Genomic DNA, 21,169 nt, shown 5'->3' with positions numbered 1-21,169 from the left:
ATTTCCTTCAGTACAGGAGAGAGAGCTGAGTGATGACTTACCACTACGATGTAGCGTGGCCTATACTGAATGGTTCCAAACAATCCCAGTATGACAACAATTATGTGCAGGAAATTGGCCAGAATGGGAGCCCACTGGTAACCCAGGAAATCAAAGATCTGTCTCTCCATGGCTGCCAGCTAGAAGAGAAGAGAAGATAATCAGTGTCAGGCAGAAGCTGAGCTGCTGGATTATGTACACTTTCACCTCGCACCAGTGATAGACAGCTATAAATACAGTTCATGTTCCCCTTCGACATTTTTAAAGCAATTTTAAGGCTTGTGGAGAGTAAAATGCAATTTGCCATAAAATGGGCTACCATTTAACTTCCATTAAATACACTCACAGACTCTCAATTTTCAGCAGGACTGGATTTCTGGAAATCATGGGTGGGGAGCACCTGTTGTTACTAAGTAATAATAATAATAATAATAATCCTTGCATTTGATATAGCGCTTTTCACGTCGGGAGGACGTCCCAAAGCGCTTCGCAGAACACACTGCAAAGTGAATTGACTGTATATTTGTGGGCGAACGCGGCAGCCAATTGCGCACAGCAATATCCCACAAACAGTCGTAGATTGAAAATGACCAATTTATTATTGTTTTTGGTTTTGGAGGGATTATTATTAGGCGTGTGGAGTAAGGAAACTTGCCCAAGGTTTCGCCCTGCCTGGAAGTGCTCTGTCCCCTCTCCTTCGTTTCTCTCCCTCCCCCCCACAATCCCAACATGCACGCATACACACACATAGGCTTACTTATGAAGAATATAGTTCCAATTCAGTTGTAATTCGCATCTCTTTATGCAGTTGAAGCTGAAAGCATCAATGCATTTAAGAAGATACATACATGAAGGAGTACGGAATAAAACGGATGTGGGGGTGGGAATATACATTCATGTGGAATATAAACACCAGCGCAGAAAAGTCTGGCCAAATGGTCTGTTTCAGTGCTGCATATTCTGGAGGCTGCCTGATAAAACAATGAGCTGGAATACTGAGGTCTGGAAAGTGGGAGTACAAGAGGCTGTTTTAACTTTGGAAATTTCTACTGTTCAGCAACAGAAGGAAATGAAAAAGAAATGTCTCTCCTGAAAGGCATTTTTGACTTAAGTTTCCTTCTGCTGCTGGACGGTTCCATAAGCATCACTTACTGATCCAGCTATAATAAGAATCCTCGTGGGCATTAAAATAATCTTCCGAAATTGGATCACAAAGTGGGAAAGCAAGAGTTCAATTCAATAATTTATATCAATAGCTCGCTCAGTCACCTTGCAATCGCAAAATAAATCTCTCGGTCTCATTACTCACTACTCAGGTGGCAAGAAAAGCCATGTTAAGGGAGTGGTAATTGTTATTAATGAGACACTCATTGAATTCTCCATTTAGTTTTCCTCATCTGATGTGCATACCATTCACGGTCGTATTTTGTAACCCAGTCACCTAACTCTCTCTCCCCCGCCACCTCCCCCCGATTTAATATTGTGATCTACTTGCACCATTCTATCATAGAAAGCCAGGTTCAAATCTCAGGTGCAAGGAAATAAACACAGCATAAATCACTTCAGATCCACTGTTCTGGTATATGTTAACTTAGCAGCCATTGTATGATATTAACAACAACAATACCAAATTTACATGACTGTAACATCATGTCAGGAGGACCTCTCAAGGCTCCGGACCATGCAGGGTTTGCACCCAATCTGGGGGTGGTGAAATGGAGGTTGATTGATAATCGTTTAAGATCCACTGAACAGTTCATATCAATTTATAGCAAGTGTTGGAGTAGAATACTCACTAGGCACAGAGTTGCTATTCCAATGGGTATTTTTTGTTCCTTTAAATAACAAAAATAGAATACAATATCTCTTATTCGATGAGGAGATACACAACAACTTTAGGAATTCCAGGTCCTCTCCAGGCCCCACTACTCTCACTGTAATCAAAGACCAATTGGGCATCATAGAGACCCAGTCCCACTCTCAGCTCCCTACTTAAAACAGTAAGACAACTTAAGGCTGTTCTCTGTAGCAAAGACACTAAGAACAAAGGAGATTCTTTCCCCAACACAGCTGCCATCAGCCCCAATAAGACAGACTGGTCTACACATAATAATTTCCTTGCAAAAATCTTGAATTCCAAAGTTTTATTAACCCACTGTATCATAGAATTATACAGCACAGAAGGAGGCCATTCAGCCCAGCGTGTCTGTGATGGCTCTTTGAAAAGAGCTATCCAAATCAATCTCATTCCCCCGCTTTCTCCCCATAGCCCTGCAAACTTGTCCTCCTCAAATAATTATCTACTTCTCTCTTAAAAGTTGTTATTAAATTGGCTTCCACCACCCCTTCAGGTCATGCATTCCAGATCCGGACAACTCGCTGTGTGAAAAAAAATTTCCTCACCTCCCCTCTGTTTCTTTTTACAGCTATTTTAAATCTGTGTCCTCGGATTACTGACCCACCCGCTAGTGGAAATAATTTATCCTTGTTCATCCTATCGAATCCCCTCATAATTTTGCAATTGAAACATATTTAAAGAGCTACACTGAAGGCTTGGTTGGTAGTGAGGCAGGAGAGGAATGGGGAAGAAATGGGTGGGATCAAGAACTGATATACAGGATGTGTCATGAACAGCAGTGAGAATTGATAAATACTTTTGAGCAAGTCTCGCTGAAGGATAGATGCGAAAGCCATGTCACAGCTGCCAAAGTACATATTGCCATAAATTACCACTGAATGAATATCTATAAATGACTGAAGGGAAAAATAAATCAGAACAACAAAATCATCAATTTAAATAGAAAGGCAATAGACCACTGTGTGCATCAAACTTTGCAAATGTTGCCCGTTATTCACAAAATGCATGGTACTGATGGAATACAATGTAGTTCTCTATAAAATGGTTATTTTTATTATGCCTCAGGTTAACTCTAATGGAATTGTTCTGTGTTCTATTACTTTCACACACAAACAAACTGCACAGGTTTGAACAGAGTTTCATTACCAAACATGATTTACAATATACAACAAAACTTTACATTCAATGCAGCAGTTCTATTGGCTCTAGGTTTTCATAGCCACTGTTACAAATAAACACTAAAAATAAGTCATTGTGCAAACCCAGGAGTCAATCCACAGTCACACTGCACTAACTGCAGTCAATGGGGCTCACGCACAAAGCCAGGATAAACAAACATTCCAGGCCAGGTTCCCTTTGCTGACATCTTGGCCAGAAAAAAATAAACAGGAATCTCTGCGGGAACTCAATTTTAATTACTATGTGGGACCTACACTATTCTAGCTGTTTTTAAAGGTGCACAATTGCAGTATCGAGCTCCTCCCTGGGATGTTACAGTCATGCTCGGAAAGCTCTGAAACAACAAGTGCATTTATTTGTTGCCTTCACACAGGGTAGAGTCAGCTTGCTGTGTATTGGCGAGGAAGAGAGAAGGGGAGATGACCATAGACTCGATCAAAGAGTGGGATTTAAAGATAGATAAAGAGGGGGTAAGGCAGAGGGATTAAGGCGGGGAGCTACGGAGATTAGGGCCGTAGTAGCTGAAGGCTCAGGCCACCAATGGTATCATGGAGGGGTCGGGGGATGTGCAGCATGCCTGTGATAGCTGAGCGAAAATGCCAAAGAAGTACACAAAATACAGTCAATCCACTGTACAGTATATTCTGTGAAGCTCTTTGAGACATCTCAACAATGTAATAAGGCACTATATCAAATACAAGGATTATTAATATTATTAATGATAGCTTGCATGTGAATACCAGATAAGGATAGTATCGGGTTTGACTGCGCTAGGCCCTCTTTCAATCAATAACCAGAGAGGGAATACTCATTATCTAGACTCACAATTGAAGAGTGGTTGTCAAATTAGAAGCAGAGAAGAAAATGGGCAAAAAAATTATGCAAAGGATATTTCATAAACAGCAGTGCGATTTTATAAATATATTTTTCCAAGTGTCGCTGACTAGGTAATTACTCATGAGCAATGTTGCAAATGTTGCTCGTGAATAGCCAGAGCACACATTGAATACATTACCATTGGACAACATCTCTACACAAAAAAAATTAAAGTAAGGAGAGGAGCAGAACGACTAAACCATTCAGATAAATCAAAAGGTAGCAGAACAATGCTATATCGTGTAGGCTATAAGAAGATATAATATCTACTGAACTGTGCACTACAGTATTTTTTTTCTTCGTCTTTACAATATTTTAATTGAAGCTTAAAACAAATCACTGGGGACCCATCCAGAAATAGCTAAGTTTATACGTCTGGATGTGTACATTGCATTAACGCCAACACCCAATGTTTGTGTTCTGCACATGTGCAGTGATAAAGCAGAACTCTGAAATAAGGTGTGTGAATTTTTACTGTTGTCAGAGCTGATTGCACGATCAGTTTCTCCATAAGATTAAACCACAGTTCCCTTGAAGGAAATGAGTCCGTCCAATTGCTTTCAAAGAACTAATGAGATATAGAGTCAGCAATGCCTGCTGCTTTATACGACAGAGAATCAAACATCGCTGAAGGTGGTCCCTGAACAGAGCTCGAGTAACTGCCTCAACCCAATTCATACAACATGATTCGTTCCAAACCTGCACTTCCAAATGCAGCATTAGTCAGCATACATCCCAAAGTTTTATTTGGAAATTCTCCTTACAAACAGTATCGGACAAGGCATTTATTCAAAACCTCTTTTAATAACAAAATACTTTAGAAAATAATAAAACAAGATCCTTTCGTTCGGTATTGCGCCTTTCACGTCAGGAAGGCGACAGCAACAACTTGGATTTACATAGCACTCCTCATGCAAGGTAGCGTCCCAGAGCGCTTAAACATCTAGCCATTTTAAAGAGCATCGCAGGATTTACTGTAAAGTGTAATGGCTGTATTTTTTAGGGGAATGCAGGAGTCAATTGGTACACATCAAAGTCCCACTAACAGCCATGATAAAGAAAATTTGACGGTAAGATATCACAACAAGGAACAGACCCTGCTCACAGGATTTAACCACATACGGATTTCAGGATGGCAGTGCTTCAAGATTTACTGGCGTTTCTTCAATCTTTTAAGTTGCTGGAGTGTTAAGGGATCAGTAACTGAAAAAAATAAGTCGATCAGTCTGCGAATGTAGCTTCCTGATTGCATGAGTGCCCCACCTCCTGCGCCGGGATTCTTGGTGCCCCACTCACCTCAGTTGGATAGGTTTGAATTTGAAGATTCACTCACTGAATAAGTGCTCCTTAAAAGGCTCACCCTCACTGAATGCAGCTGGCCCACCACTAAACAAATGAGGTTCAATAAGTAGTTTCCAAGCAATAAGGATGGCAGAGGGTTTCTTACTGTAAAGGAGTTTATACATAATATATAATGTATGTTGTGAGGATCTTTGGGTAGCAATTGCCGCTCGACTCCAGAATGCCTTTTTCAATCTGTGCTGACCTTGTCTTTGTCATTTCTGATTCCCGATGACACAAAAAAACAAACAGCATTAAAATAAAGCAGAAAGGTGGTTACTGAGAGCTGCACCGGGGCACAGAGCCAGAGCCACATTATTCAGCCAGGTTTTCATTAGGGTTCTCATGCCATGTTGATTTTGTCCTCGTCTGCTCATGTATTACTTATCGTATCCACTGAAATTCCTTTAAACAGAGGATTAGCAGAGGATTAATCCCAATAGGCTCAGTAGGATGTGGATCTAGATAGACGCTCCCTATTATGGATGGGAAACGGCTTACCAAGGGGGAAACTGAAACAGATCTAGGAGTGTTAGGTGACTCACCACTCACCATGTCAAAAAAAGAGAAAGAGTGACAGGCAACAATAAACAAGGCAAACAAGATGCCCCAAGGGGGAATATTTAAACTATATAGGACTCTGATAAGAGGGTTGCAAGGGCCCTAGAGCCACTGCAGATGAGGCAGAGCAACAAGGATGATCTCATTGTTAAAGGAATGATCTGTGAGCAAAGATTAGAGACGCTTTGGCTCCTCGGTCTTGAAAAGTCTCAAGAGGTGATCTTATGGAGATGTATAAAATTTACTTTTTATACACGTTATGAGATTGCAATACTGAGAGAGCAGAACCATGGGACACAAGTTTAGTGTTGCAAAGCTCAATTTCAGGAAAGATACCGTGAAGTATTTCTTCAACCAGAGTGATAGTTAACTGGATCAGATTACCAGGAATGATGGTTAAAACCAGGATGCTGGACACATTTAATAAATAGCTTGATGCTGTGGTGGGAGGATGGTAGGGTGCATGTTCTGAAATATAAGATTAGATGAACCAAAAAGTCTTCATCATCCAAACCAATCTTGTAATGATTGTGATTTGCATGAAGGGACCTTGCTGTGTCTAAGTCTCTTAAGGCCTGAAAATCTTCATGGTCATAGCCTTTAGAGAATTACCTTAAAATGTAAGAAACAGGCCATTCAGCCCAACTAGTCCATGCTAGTGAGCCTCCACCCCTCCTAATTCCATCACCATAACCCTCTTTTCCCTTCTCGCTTATGTTTCCAGAATGTACGATATATAAGATAGAGACTTGTTTATGTTTCTTGGGAGATTCAACGGGTTCTGATGTGCTGGATTTGAAACCAGAATGGACATCCAAATCACACCTAACACCTGGGACTATAATTAATTTTATTATTATTATTAACACTGGATTGAGTCATATCCAGGCATCATCAGAATATCTGGACATTTGGAAAGATGGGAAAAAAGAGAGATGCTGCAGATAGAAAATTTGACCTGTCATACCAACTTGTCCACTCCCTCTGCTCAGCAGGCTCCGGCCTATTCCATATCCCCCATCCAGCCCACCATTGAATATCGGGTCTTCAGCCTCTCTACCCCCACTCTTTGGAACTCCATCCCACAGTCCCTTTGCCTGCTCCCTCCCTTGTCTCTTTCAAGGCACATCCGAAAACCCTCCTCTTCGACCACACCTTCGGTTTCCCTCCAACCTCTACCCTCCTTAGCCTCAATCCCTTCTAATCCCAACTCCCTGCTCGGCTCCAAATCCCTGACTTGCACCTTGGGACATCCTCCCGACATGAAAGGGACTTTACAAATGTAATTTGTTGTTGTTATTGAAGCTTGAGGAAGGTTAATAACACCATACTTGGGCAGTCTGTTACGGAGGAACAATGTAAGAAGTTGTGGAGGATAATTACACCTGGTTTGAATTGGACAAAATCAAATGTTGCCCTTTCTCTGCCCATGCAGGCTCTGAGGTGATTTCATAGAAGGTTGGAAATTGTTACAACTAAGTTTTAGCTGTAAACGCTATAATTAACATGCATTGATCACATTGTGTCCACCGACATATCTGGCTGGACCTCCTCAAAATCTACCTACCTAAAATCACTCTAGACTTGGCCAAGTCGTCCTTCTACTCCAGGATAATCCTGGAGGCAAAGAACAACCCCAGGCTTCTGTTCTCTACCACATCCCGACTCCTCTGTCCCCCCCGCCACCCCACACAGGTCATCTCCTCCAACCTTCACTGCGAGGAGATGCTGGATTTCCTTGAATCCAAAATCAAGGGAATCCGCTCCGCGGTCACTCCCCCTCCAATTTCCACCCACCCCCCACCCCTTCCCACCCACACTCCGACTCCTACCCATCCTCCCCTACACACCTTCAAACCCGTTTCCCCACCCTCTGTCACCAAACTCATCCTGTCCCTGAAACCTACCACCTGCTCCCTTGACCCCATCCCCACTCCACTCCTTATTTCTCAGCTCCACCTCCTTGCCCCACTTATCACAGACATCACCAACCTGTCCCTCTCCTCTGGCTCTGTTCCCATTCCCCTAAAAACTGCCACCATCACTCCCACTTTGAAAAACCCCTCCCTTGATGCGTCGCAGCTATCAAGCTACCGGCCCATCTCCAACCTCCCCTTCCTGTCCAAGGTCCTTGAAAGAGTTGTCACCTCCCAGCTGCGCTCTTTCCTCTCCACCCATGCATTATTCGAACCCCTTCAGTCGGGTTTCCGTGCTGCCCATAGCACAGAAACTGCCCTGGTCAAGGTCACCAATGACATTGTGACTATCTGCAACCAGGGCTCCCTCTGCCTCCTCATCCTCCTCGACCTATCGGCAGCATTCGATACGGTCAACCACGCTATCCTCCTCCACCACTTGTCCTCCCACGTCAACCTTCAAGGCCCTGTCCTTCAGTGATTTAGGTCATACCTCTCCCACCATCTTCATTTTGTTTCCACAAACGGCTTTTCCTCCAGCACCCGCACTGTCTCGTGTGGTGTCCCTCAGGGCTCTGTCCTCGGTCGCCTCCTCTTCACCCTCTATATGCTCCCTCTTGGTGACATCATCCGCAGACATGGGGTTAACTTCCACACGTATGCGGATGACACCCAACTCTACATTTCCTCCTCTGCCCTCCACTCCACGACCACCTATGTCCTGATAGCTTATCTGTCTGACATCGAGTCCCGGACGAGAGACAACATTCTTCAGCTCAACATGCGCAAAACTGAGGCTCTCCTGATTGGCTCGCGTCAGCGCCTCTGCACCTCAGGCCCTGATAGCATCAGCATCCAAGGCTGCACTCTCCACCTCTCAAAGTCAGTCAGGAACCTCGGCGTTCTGTTCGACCCTGAGCTGTCCTTTCTTCCTCATATCCACGCCACATCTGGCACTGCCTTCCATCACCTCCGAAACATCGCCAGACTACGGCACTACTTCACCCCTCACGCTGCTGAAACTTTATCACCTCAAGGCTGGACTATGGGAACTCTCTCCTCGCCGGCCTTCCCAGCACCTCCCTCCACAAGCTGCAGGTCATTCAGAACTCTGCAGCTCGTGTACTGTCCCGCACCAGGCTTCGGGACCACATCACTCCCACCCTCGCTCGCCTCCACTGGCTCCCCATCCCCCAGAGGATCGAATTCAAGATCCTCATCCTCACCTACAAGGCCATTCACAGTCTTGCTCCCTCCTACCTCTCCGACCTACTATTCCCCTACTTACCTACCTGTAGCCTCCGTTCCTCTGGCTCCAATCTGCTCCACATCCCCCGCCCTAACCGCCCTACCATCGGTGGCCGGGCCTTCAGCCTCTCAGCCCCAAAGCTCTGGAACTCCATCCACCAGTGCCTTCGCCGCCTCCTCCCTTTCCTCCTTCAAGGCCGGTCCCAAGACCTTTCTCTTTGACCGTGCCTTCAGCTCCCCTCTCGACTCTCTACCCCCTCCTCGCTCCCTCCCTTCCCTCCCTTCACCCTGACCATTTCCCCCCTGCTCGGGTCCTGACCCAACTGTCCAGCGCCTTGGGACATCCTCCTGACATGAAAGGCGCTCTATAAATGAAATCTTGTTGTTGTTGTTGTTGTGCACTGTGAGGCATGTCAATTGTGTGTTCAGATAGTTAACTCATGGTTAAAGTGCATCCCTTCGTATACATAAAAAGCAATGATTTGAACAATGGGGCACAACACACAATGATCAGACACACTATCTTTTCTTCAAATCTGTGTAAAGGGATGTCAGCATGTGTGATTGGCTCTGCCATGCCACCCCAGCACTTCAGTGTCAGCCTAAACTATAACCTCAAAGGCTCAAAGCCTTGAGACCACAACCTTCTGATTCAGAGGTCATAGTGGCTAATAACTGAGCCAGCCAGTGAGCAATTCACAAAACAACAACAACAACAACAAGATTCCATTTATAAAGCGTCTTTCACGTCAGGAGGACGTCCCAAGGCGCTGTACAGTTGGGTCAGGACCCAAGCAGGGGGAAATGGTCAGGGTGAGGGGAGGGAAGGGAGGGAGCGAGGAGGGGGAAATGGTCAGGGTGAGGGGAGGGAAGGGAGGGAGCGAGGAGGGGGAAATGGTCAGGGTGAGGGGAGGGAAAGGAGGGAGCGAGGAGGGGGAAGAGAGTCGAGAGGGGAGCTGAAGGCTCGGTCAAAGAGAAAGGTTTTGAGACCGGCCTTGAAGGAGGAGAGGGAGGAAGCAAGGCGAAGGCACTGGGGGATTCCAGAGCCTGGGGGCTGAGAAACTGAAGGCCCGACCACCGATGGTAGGGCGATTGGGGCGGGGGACGTGGAGCAGACCGGAGCCGGAGGAACGGAGGGTACGGGCAGGTAGGTAGGGGGATAGTAGGTCAGAGAGGTAGGAGGGAGCAAGGCCGTGGATGGCCTTATAGGTGAGGATGAGGATCTTGAAATCAATCCTCTGGGGGATGGGGAGCCAGTGGAGGCGAGCGAGGGTGGGAGTGATGTGGTCCCGAAGCCTGGTGCGGGACAGTACACGAGCTGCAGAGTTCTGAATGACCTGCAGCTTGTGGAGGGAGGTGGCGGGAAGGCCGGCGAGGAGAGAGTTCCCATAGTCCAGCCTTGAGGTGACGAAGGCGTGGACCAGGGTTTCAGCAGCGTGAGGGGTGAGGTAGTGCCGTAGTCTGGCGATGTTCCGGACTGAAGAACATAATGCAGGAGCTAAAGTTCCCACTGGACAATAGGAAGTGTTGTTAGAACACCACACAAGGCTTTCAATGGTGGGTTTAAATTTTGATTGATATTGTAAATTAATGAAGAATCAACGGTCATGCAATTGAATTAGTAATGCATTATTAAGTTTGCTGCGAATATTCAGTGGCCCGATATGGCCTGTCAATTATTAAGTACAGTGAATTATAATCAAAGTGTTCTATTATGAAATGCACCTCTAACCACAGGCTGTGGCCCAAAATGCAAATGTTCACTCTTGTGGTACTGCACTCGTACATGTCTGTAATTAGGCTTGAATTCTACCTTACACAGTTCTGAGGTCAGCCTATTTCAGTTAGCAGGACTCTCACCTCTAAGTCAGAAGGTTGTGATTCAAGATTTTGAGCCCATTGTGTAGGCTGACACTACAGGGCAGTGCTGGAGGAGCATTGCATTGTCGGAGGTGCCATCCTTTTGAAGAGACATTAGGCCAAAGCGTCATGGCACTGCTCAAAAAGAAAAAAAAGAATTCTTTCCCAGTGTCCTGGTCAACAATCTGTCAGATAGAATTGATTGTTTGCTTCATGGCTGTTTATGAGACATGTCTGTGTGCAAATTGGCTGCCCTGTTTGCCCACAAATATACAGTCACTAAACTTTACAGTAAAATCCTGTGAAGCTCTTTGAGACATCTTTACAAATGTGACAAGCAAGGATTTTTAATAATATACTTTTTCCAAACAGTGAAGTAATCCATCTTCTAGGCCGCCATTGGAATTTGTTTAAAATCTGTTTCATTCAAGGCCATCCTAATAGATGAGGTTCTCTTTACCCCTCACAAGTCAAGGCCAAGTTGAAACAACTGTTGTAAATAAAGCATTTGTTTTACTGTAAAACTTGCTAGTTTGCCCTATAATTTTTGTTTCATGTAGAGTGCACAACCACTACCAGTAAAACAAAGGTTTATTGTTTGTGACTTGTCTGTGAGCCCAAAAAGGAGGTGCACAAAAGAGATCACAGGAGACAAAAATTCACTTACAGGACCAGCTGGCAGATTGTTGAGACGCAGAACTCCAAAAGTGACTGAAAAAAATATTAATTGTTAACTGATTCAACAACAACAAATAGGATTTGTATAGCGCCTTTCATATTGAGAACACTTCACAAGGTGCTGGCCAGTAAAGGATTTGCATCCAAGATGGGTGTTGGAATCAAGAGGGGTGAAGGGCAAGGGGGGGATGGGGACAAAAGACATGGTCAAAGAGGAGGGTCTTAAGATGGGCCTTGAAGGTGGCAAGGCAGTAAACGAGGTGGAGGGGCTCTGGGCTGGAGCTCCAGAGGGCAGAGCAGAAAATTTGAAGAAATGACAGCCGATGGTGGAGCAAACAGGTCGGGGGATGTGGAGCAGGCGAATGCCCGGCGAGCAGAGGGAGTGGACAGGTTGGTAAAGCTTTAGTAGGTTGCAGAGATAGGGAGAAGCAAGACCATGGATGGGAGGATGAGAATCTTAAACTCTGGCGGATGGGGAGCCAGGCAAGGATGGGGATGATCGGCTCACAGAGATTGGTGCAAGTGAAGAAATGTGTTGCAGAGTTCTGAATAATCTGCAGCTTGTGGAGGGAAGAGTTGGGTACTTTGGTGAGCAGGAAGTTAGCGGAGGCAAATCTGAATGTAAAGAAAGCATGGATGAGGGTCTCGACAGCCTGACAGGTAATGGCAGAGGTGGGCAATTTTGCAGAGGTAAGGGAAGCAAAATGGGTCATGGGAAGGATGTGGGGTTTAAAAGACATAAAAAAGGCCATAAAAAAGGCAAACCAGGCATTGGGGTTCAATTCTAGAGGGATAGAAATGAAAAGCAGGAAAGTTATGGTAAACTTCTATGGAACCTTGGTTAGACCACACTTAGAATACTGTGTGCAGTTCTGGTCCCCACATTATAGAAGGGATGTTGAGGCATTGGAAAGGGTACAAAAGAGATTCACAAGGATCTGAACTGAGAGATTATACCTATCAATCAGGAAAGGCTGAACATGCTTAGACCCTTTTCACTTGAAAAGAGGAGGGTAAGGGATGACCTGATAGAGGACTTTAAAATTATGAAAGGTTTTGATAGTGTAGACATAGGGAAAATGTTTCCACTTGTGGGGAGACCAAAACCAGAGGCCAGCGATATAAAATAGTCACAAATAGATCAAATAGGGAAGTGAGAAGAAATTTCTTCACACAGAGAGTAGTGGTAATGTGGAACATGCTACCACAAGTTGTTGAGGCAAATAGATAGGTACATGAGGGGGAAAGGAATAGAAGGTTATGCTTGAAGGCTTAGTTGAGGAACAACAACAAAATTACATTTATAGAGCCTTTCATGTCGGGAGCACGTCCCAAAGCGCTGAACAGTCAGGTGTTGGGGCCTGAGCATGGGGGAGGGGTAGTGTTGGCGTGAGGGAAGGCAGAGAGGTGGGAGGAAGACCAAAGGCACAGTTGAAGAGAAGGGTCTTGAGACCGGCCTTGAAGGAGGCAAGGGAGGAAGCGAGGCAAAGCGAACATGGGATGGATTTCCAGAGTGTGGGGGCAGAGAAGCTGAAAGCCCGGCCACCAATGGTAGGGCGAGAGACATGGAGCAGGCCGGAGCCCGATGAACGGAGGGAGCGGGCAGGTTGGTAGGGAGTTAGGAGAGGTAGGTCAAAGAGGTAGGAGGGGCAAGGCCATGGAGGCCTTAAAGGTGAGGAAGAGGATCTTGAACTCGATCCTCTGGGGGATGTGGAGCTAGTGGAGTCAGGCAAGGGTGGGAGTGATGGGGTCACAGAGCCTGGTGCGTGAAAGTACATGAGCTGCAGAGTTTTGGAGAAGGAGGCTCATGTGGAGCATAAACACTGGCATAGACCAGTTGGGCCGAATGGCCTGTTTCTGTGCTGTACATTCTAATATAAGACCCTAAGGTTCCATACTGGTTCAGTGACATATAGAGTGCATCCATGAAAAATGATGCTGTCAGTGCCTGAGGTGAGAAGATACTGACAGAAGTCAAAGAGAGGGGCCTTGGTCTTGTCGACATTCAATCAGAGAAAATTGGCTCTCAGCCAGGACTTGACATCAGGACAGCAGTGATCTTGGAGTCGAGAATGGAAGCAGAGAGATAGAATTGGGTGTCATCCACAGCAACAACTTGCCTTTTTATAGCTCCCTTTACATAGGATAATGTCTCAAAGCTTTCACAAGGGCAGGGTTGGGTACCATGCAAGTCAGAAGGGGGAGGTGACTATAGGCTGGTTGCAGAGGTAGGTTTTTCAGCGGGATTTAAAGCTAGATATTGAGTGCTCCCTCTCTGCCTTCAAAAATGCTCTCAAAACCTACTTTTTTGACCTCATCTTGGGTTAACTCCTTATGACCCGACCCCCCCACACACGAGCACAAGCTCACACACACACGCGCACACAAACACAGGTTCCACTCCAACTCTATAAAGCACTTGAGACGTGACCCTGTAAAAGGCAATCTAAGTTCAAGCTATTGATGGATTAGATTAATGAATCCTCTCGACTTAATAAACAGATAGCTTCTCTACTCCGAGGCCTGGACAAATTAAACTTAAAACATCTCATAATATTGAAAACTGACATGATTAGTTGTTAGCTTCATAATAAACTAGCTTTTTCCAGCATTTAAAAATAAATGTAACTTATAAGACGACAGCAATTTTCCATTTTAAAATCAGAGGACACATGGCCCAGCTTCTAAATAATGTTCCCACAAAAATGACTTCAGTTTCTTTTCCACAATATATAAAAGGATATCCAACAGTGTTGCGTTCAATTGGACATTTTAGACTTACAAAAGACACCCTCAGCTGAGCTCATCTGGTTGAAGTGCTCCAGGGTATATGTAAATACGCTTTATCACTAACATTTTAAGGCTCACTATATTCGGTAATATATCATGCAAATTACTAGTGTCATCCTATCTATTATTGGTGAGGTTTTTGAATTTGAATTGCCTTGGAGGCTTGCAATGCTAATTCCCAGTTTCAGGCTGTAGTCTGAGGCCCCACAGGTTCTCTATCACAGACTTAAACCAATCACCTGAGCCTTTTTGTTTTGCTCAGCCAGATGTCTGACACATGCGGAAACCCATCACCGCACTTAAGAGTATCCAAACCAGGCTGAGAGTTCCACATATGCAAGCCACTTACACAGAGAAAAGTCCCTGTATCTGGAATAGAATGTGCAACAACAAATTGTATTTATATATTGCCTTTCACATGGGAGGAAATCCCAAGGCACTGGAGGGTTTGCATCTGAGATGGGAGCACGCTCTTTTCCCTGATTACTTAACTCCAGAGAGTATGAGGTGCTAGTTGGCAAGAGACAAGGCTTGGACCCAGAGTGTGCAATGATGATAGTTTAGGACATCTCTCAAGTCAACCCTTGCAATCCTGCTCACATGTCAGTCTCAGACTTCTGTAAAGATGGATTGTGGCCAATGAAGACTCCTGGAGCCCAGCTGTCCAGGCTTACATGGCCAGAGACTGCTGGATGCCTCCTTAGTCAATCAGTAGAAAAGACCGAGAGTATACGAGTGAGTGTGATTTCCCTTTAATTCATTTACATGCATTGAGAATAAATCTTTTATCTCTGGAAGCATTTTCCTATTTCATACTAATAATTTTACAAAACCTGGAGGTGATGTGCATTATTAGTTAAGGGCGAGCACACTACTAAATTATGCTAAATAGCCCTAATTTGATAATACAGTGTAGGTTCATTAGAAAATAGACATTCTGCTCCGATTGAAAAACAATCCAGCCAGGCTTTATGAAGCTAGAAGGGCATATATATTATCTTATTGGAGATAACATGGAAATGTACTGTGTGAATTACGTTCATGATCATATGTGATTTATAACTGCCTTTTCTTTAAATTAAGAAAACTTATAAGATAAAAAATAATATAATGATCCTTACATTTGATACAAGGAGGATTTCTCAAAACCCATCACAGGCAGTTAAAAATACACAAAATGTAATGAGCGTGCATTTTGTAGGCAAATGTGACTAATTCGTACACAGCAATGTCCCACAAATAGCCATAACGTGAATGACTGGGGAGATTTTTGGCCAGGACACCAGGAGAAACTATCTTCTTTTTTCAAATCGTATGATGGGATCCTTAACATCCACCTGAATAGACAGGTGAAGAATAGAACATGGTGGAAGAGAAGGGATGTTACAGTGTCCTATTGGACATCCATTCTTAGTCTCCAAGATCAAAATTTACCATAGTGCAGATTTTTTTGTGGAGAATTCTTAAAATTTAAAAGCCAGTTGTCTGCAGTTCTCCAAAGAATCTGTTTTCCAAATGAAACTGAATTTAAGAAGTCACGTGCCTAACAATGGGAACGGTGGGGCCCTGAAGGAAGTTGCCCACCCACATTCTTGTCCCCACCAAGCCTTGTAGCTCGTCAGGAAAGTGAAAGTGAGTATTAAAACAGAGGACACTTATACAGGCCGACTCCATTACAATGTGGTGGTTTGGGTTAATAAACTGGTACCGTGTTGTAATGGGTCACTCTATAAAATAGCCGCCACTCAGACCTTCCAGGTTGCTCACTGCTGATGTTACTTCCTGCGTACAGCATGTAGCATGCAGGTACCCACCATCATGAGTATTTCCAGCAGTTGCTAAGCCCCCTGTAGAAGCTGAAAGGCCTTTGTAGCTGTGTTCTATGTATAGAAAGCGAGCCAGTTAACCACAGGAAGCTGGAATTATATAGCTTGAGCGCATGTATCACGATATCTGAAACAAGGAGTAAATGCATCGAGGCATGAGAAGGGGCAGGTAAATGGGACTGAAATGACTGCTCTTTTTAAAAGAGCTTGCACAGACAATGATGCTGTAAATTTCTATGCTGTAAATTTCTATGATTCTATGGATTCACTATGAGACCTGTGATATACCTGGGAGGCTTATAATGATGTTTGCCTGTACTCTGAAAAAGAATTAATACCAACAAATGCATCACAGTTGGTCTTGTTCTAGCTTTGAGTAGTTCAGATAGTAAAGTAATCTGCTGCCTGTTTAACTTCCCTCCAATTAAAGCCACTGTCTATTCATCAGATGTAACATGCCACAAGAGCCTATTATTAACCTAGTCGTCACAGCTGTAAGTTTGTTCTGCTTAATTTCCTCTCCTCAAATAACACCAATTAAATGTTTAATTAATTAATTAACACATCTTCAAATAAGAAAAAAACGATTATGATCCCAGATATTGAAATGTTCTTAAGAAACCCAGTGATTTGAATAAAGACCTACTGCAGCGATGTATCCACTGAAGCTGCATAGAACATATTGTCACGGTTAGATGGTTTATTGGCTGGGGGCAGAGCAGGGCGGCTGGCTGGGGGGGAGTGGGGTCTGGCTGGGCGGGAGTGGGGGGGCTGGCTGGGGGGGAGCGGGGGCTGACTGGGCGGGAGTGGGGGCCTGGCTTTGGGGGAGCGGGGGCTGGCTGGGGGGGAGCAGGGGCTGGCTGGAGGGAGGGCTGGCTGGGCGGAGGAGAGGGGGGTGGTTGGCTGGTGGGGGGGAGCGGGCGGTTGGCTAGTGGGGGAGCAGAGGGCTGGCTGGGTGGAGGGGGGGATGGATGGCTGGTGGGCGGGGGCGGTCGGTTGGCTGGGGGCGTGGGTGATCCCCCAGCTGTGGAGTCCTGTAGCTCAGTGGTTAGAGCACTCGTCTTGCAAGCGAGATACCTGGGTTCAATTCCAGGCAGGGCGAAACCTTGCGCAAGTTTCCTTACTTCACACGCCTGATAATAATCCCTCCAAAACAAAACAATAATAAATTGGTCATTTTCAATTCATGACTGTTTGTGGGACACTGCTGTACGCAATAGACTGCCGTATTTCGCCCACAAATATACATTCAATTCACTTTACAGCATATTCTGTGAAGCGCTTTGAGACGTCTAGAAGATGTGAAAAGGTCTATATCAAATGCAAGGAGTATTATTATTATTAATCCATTATATATAATATGTATTATATTATATATGGTTAAGAAACTGCTTTCAAAAGATTTAGTTGCAGAAGCTGTTTGCAAAAGACTTAGCAAATAGCATACATGAGGCGCCCAAGTTGCAACAAAAACTAGTCTCAAGGTTGCTTGATTGCCAGGCAGTTAACAAGCAGCCTGGAAAGTCACATGGACTCTCGAGCGGGAAAAACCCTCGCATTCGCATCATACGGTGGGCAGAGCCACGCGCCTACAAAAAATAATGCTTGGTGCACCTCGTGGACGCTGTCTAATGGTCGTCATTTAGTGCGTACTGACATGTACAGGATTACTGTAAATTCAGGTTGGTTTAACTACTTTATACTAATATAGTATTGTGCTTCTAGTTATGCGTGTTAGTTACATTTGATCCCATTGTTTATCTTACATTGTTGTATTTCTTATATGCAAGGTTGCCTAGGATTGCTAGGTCTTAATAAAGAGCTGTTGTTTCTAATAATAATAATAATAATCCTTGCATTTGATATAGCGCTTTTCACGTCTTCTAGACGTCTCAAAGCGCTTCACAGAATATGCTGTAAAGTGAATTGACTGTATATTTGTCGGCGAAACGCGGCAGCCAATTGCGCACAGCAGTGTCCCACAAACAATCGTGGATTGAAAATGACCAATTTATTATTGTTTTGTTTTGGAGGGATTATTATTAGGCGTGGGGAGTATGGAAACTTAACCAAGGTTTCGCCCTGCCTGGAATTGAACCCAGGTGTCTCGCTTGCAAGGCAAGTGCTCTAACCACTGAGCTGCAGGACTCCACTACAGAATGTATCCTTGAGTCTCTGTAATAATATTCTAAAACAAGAAAAGGGTAAGCATTTAGAGAGTAACTGTCGACATCAGAATTCTGGCAGTGCGAACAGACTCCGATTAGACATTCCAGTTACCGGGCAGTGGAGTTATCTGAAAATACCAGTTGGAGTGCCTAATTCTGACTCAGTTGAGCCACCTTTGAGCAGGTACTCATGCTGATAGGGTTAGGAGAACACAGAGGCTACTTAGTATGAAAGCTTTACTAAAATTCGCAAGTACAAGGAGGAATGAGAAAAGGCTGCAATACCTAAAGTCACACGTGGAAGTACTTTGCTCTGAGTCAGGAATTCTAGCCCTCTCTCTCTCTTGAGAGTCAAAAAGCTATGGTTTCAAGCCCCACATCAGGGACTTTGAGTACACAGTATAGACCAGTGGTCGCCAACCTTGATGGTCGGTCAGCCAACAAATATATTTTTCTTCATTGAATGTTTCTTCATTTTTGGCAACGCAAGGCATATCGACTGGTTGAATGCGATTCAGCAGTTGGAGACCTTTGGTCTAAGCTGAGGAAGTCCCTTCTCTTTTCAAATAGTGGCCATGGAATCTGTAACAGGCAGACAGGGCATTCAAGGACAGCGCCTCCAACAATACAGTATACCCCTAACACTGCATTGGAGTATTAGCCTACAATATTGTTCAAATTCCCAATATGGGGTTTGAACACATAACTTTCTGACTCAGAAAAAGAGCTACCAACTGAGCCAGGCTAACACCAAAGTCTGTCACTTGAGAAAGACTAGGATATATTTTGAAAATCACGGTGAATGATAAAGGATAAAGTTGTGAAGATGAATTGTATTTCATTATCAGTGACTGAACACATTATTTTATATTCCATTTGAGGCCTAATTTACTGTGTTTCCATCTTTCCCCAAACGAGAATAAAGTACATTTCTCACGTTATTAACGGCAGTTCCTTGTGTGTGAAAGATATAAATTAATTAAGGTAATATGATGGTGGTTCTAACTGAAAGAGCTGGAATTGTGTGAATGTCTTAGGGGGAGGCGAACACACTTAAAAATGGCTTGTGCCATTTCTTTAGCTAAAGTCATCATAAATAGATGTGGAAAACTTTACTGTACTAAAAGAAAATCATGGAGCACAGGGCTCTTATTGTTTGTGGAAAAATACAATCACACTTCAAGCTGGACAGAGAGTCCATCCTCTGCTGATTGATGAAGGAGCAATCATTGCATTTAGTTTTATAATGGGAATTGAAAAGATGGTTATTTTTAGCAACAAACAGCATGACATGGAATCGACTGAGTTACGTGAAGTAAATATTCACTGCCCTACCATGCTGAGTGGTGCTTTTCACCCCCATCCCCTGGCCATTTAGTGGCTGTTTCTGGAACATTGCAATGCGCAATTAGGTATTAGTATTCGCCTACAAATGCACAGTCCTACACTTCGCAGTATATTCTGCACAACGCTTTGGGATGTCCTCCTGATATGAAAAGCCTATATCAAATGTAAGAGTTATTTATTATTATTTCCTCAACCAATTCTCTTCTCTCCCTCCCTTTGGTGAAGCTATTGGGCTCCTGTCCCCCCCAACTGTAAGCAGTGTCCACGGGTGCTGGGCCCCACCAGCACCTCCACTAATTTCTTTGTAAGTGTGAATCTTGACGTTGAGTGTCGACAGAATGTTTTATCGGGAAGAGAGGGGCAGGGAAGAATTGCAGCAGAGCCAAATCTTGTTCTAAAATAACATCTACACAACTGAACCTCCAGCTGGGTTTCCTGGCTACCAAAAGAATTTGCTTATTTCACCTAACTTGTCCTTTCGGATGAGATGTTAAACCGAGTTCCCCGTCTACCTGTTCAGGTGGACATTAAAGATCCCACAGTGCTATTAGAAAAGAATTTGTCACTCAATCCACGACTGTTTGTGGGACACTTCTGGGCGCAAATGGCTGTTGCATTTCACCCACAAAATATACAATCCTGACAGTTTACAAAATCTTTGAGAAGTCTCGAAGATGCGATCAGGAGCAGATATCCTGGCTGGTTTTCTCCACAACCTGTGGTACTGGAGCCTATTGTAGCTCCCTTAACCATCACTGACTGAGATCAGCCAACTCAGCTCAGCCTGAGGATCATAGTCGGTCTCTCTGGATAGCTCACCGTATGGAATAAGCTACAAATTGTTCTTTCTTCAAACTCCTGTTCTAACTTTAAAGCACAATAGTTAATTTCCAGCCTTCCTCAATCAATCACATCCATCCAAAACTTGCCAGTATTAAATACCAAACTTGCTAATATTCACACAACAAGAAAAATGCGCTGTGGCAACCATAACATTAAAAGGTAGGTTTAAAAATGACATTGAGCCTCATTGAAGTCTGCAACAGGCACAGTTTGAACCAAGCATATTCCTATAAACTGTCCAATTTTGCATATCTGCTGTTTCACCACAGCCAAGAAAGCAATTTAATCCCTCTTGTCAGGTCTGAAGAGTAGCATCCCTTATATAATGACTTTAAAGTGCAAAAATGTAGTGAAGCATTAAAACAGTATTGACACAACTGTTAACAAACTGCTGTAACATACTATCTGGGGGCTGAAAACACATCAAGTCAGTCACAAGAGAGTCGCCAATTCATGAGAGCAGCTACTAATCTGTGCTATATTCCACACTTTCTTTTACATCTCAACTCACTCTCAGTCATCAAAATAGTGTAGAGTTGGCCTCGAGAGAGAAGTGACAAAGTTTCGGAAACGTAACATGAACTGAAAGCATTGGTCAGAAAAATGTAATTACAGTGTCATGACAGGTCTGCAGCTATT

General features: G+C 44.2%; 1 protein-coding gene across 4 annotated transcripts in view; it reads right to left on the bottom strand.

The window, feature by feature from the left end:
- LOC103180720 (sodium/potassium transporting ATPase interacting 3) overlaps window positions 1-21,169 on the bottom strand; it is a 203,915-nt gene that overhangs the window by 95,019 nt on the left and 87,727 nt on the right. For all 4 annotated transcript variants that reach the window (XM_007896729.2, XM_007896731.2, XM_007896730.2 and 1 more), the window contains exon 2: window positions 42-179. In XM_007896729.2, the coding sequence (XP_007894920.1) occupies window positions 42-179 (138 nt within the window). The remainder of the gene's footprint in view (window positions 1-41; window positions 180-21,169) is intronic.

The sequence above is a fragment of the Callorhinchus milii genome, unplaced genomic scaffold (assembly GCF_018977255.1).
Source record: "Callorhinchus milii isolate IMCB2004 unplaced genomic scaffold, IMCB_Cmil_1.0 Scaffold2, whole genome shotgun sequence".
Taxonomy (NCBI): Eukaryota; Metazoa; Chordata; class Chondrichthyes; order Chimaeriformes; family Callorhinchidae; genus Callorhinchus; species Callorhinchus milii.
This window is presented reverse-complemented; position numbering and strand designations above follow the sequence as displayed.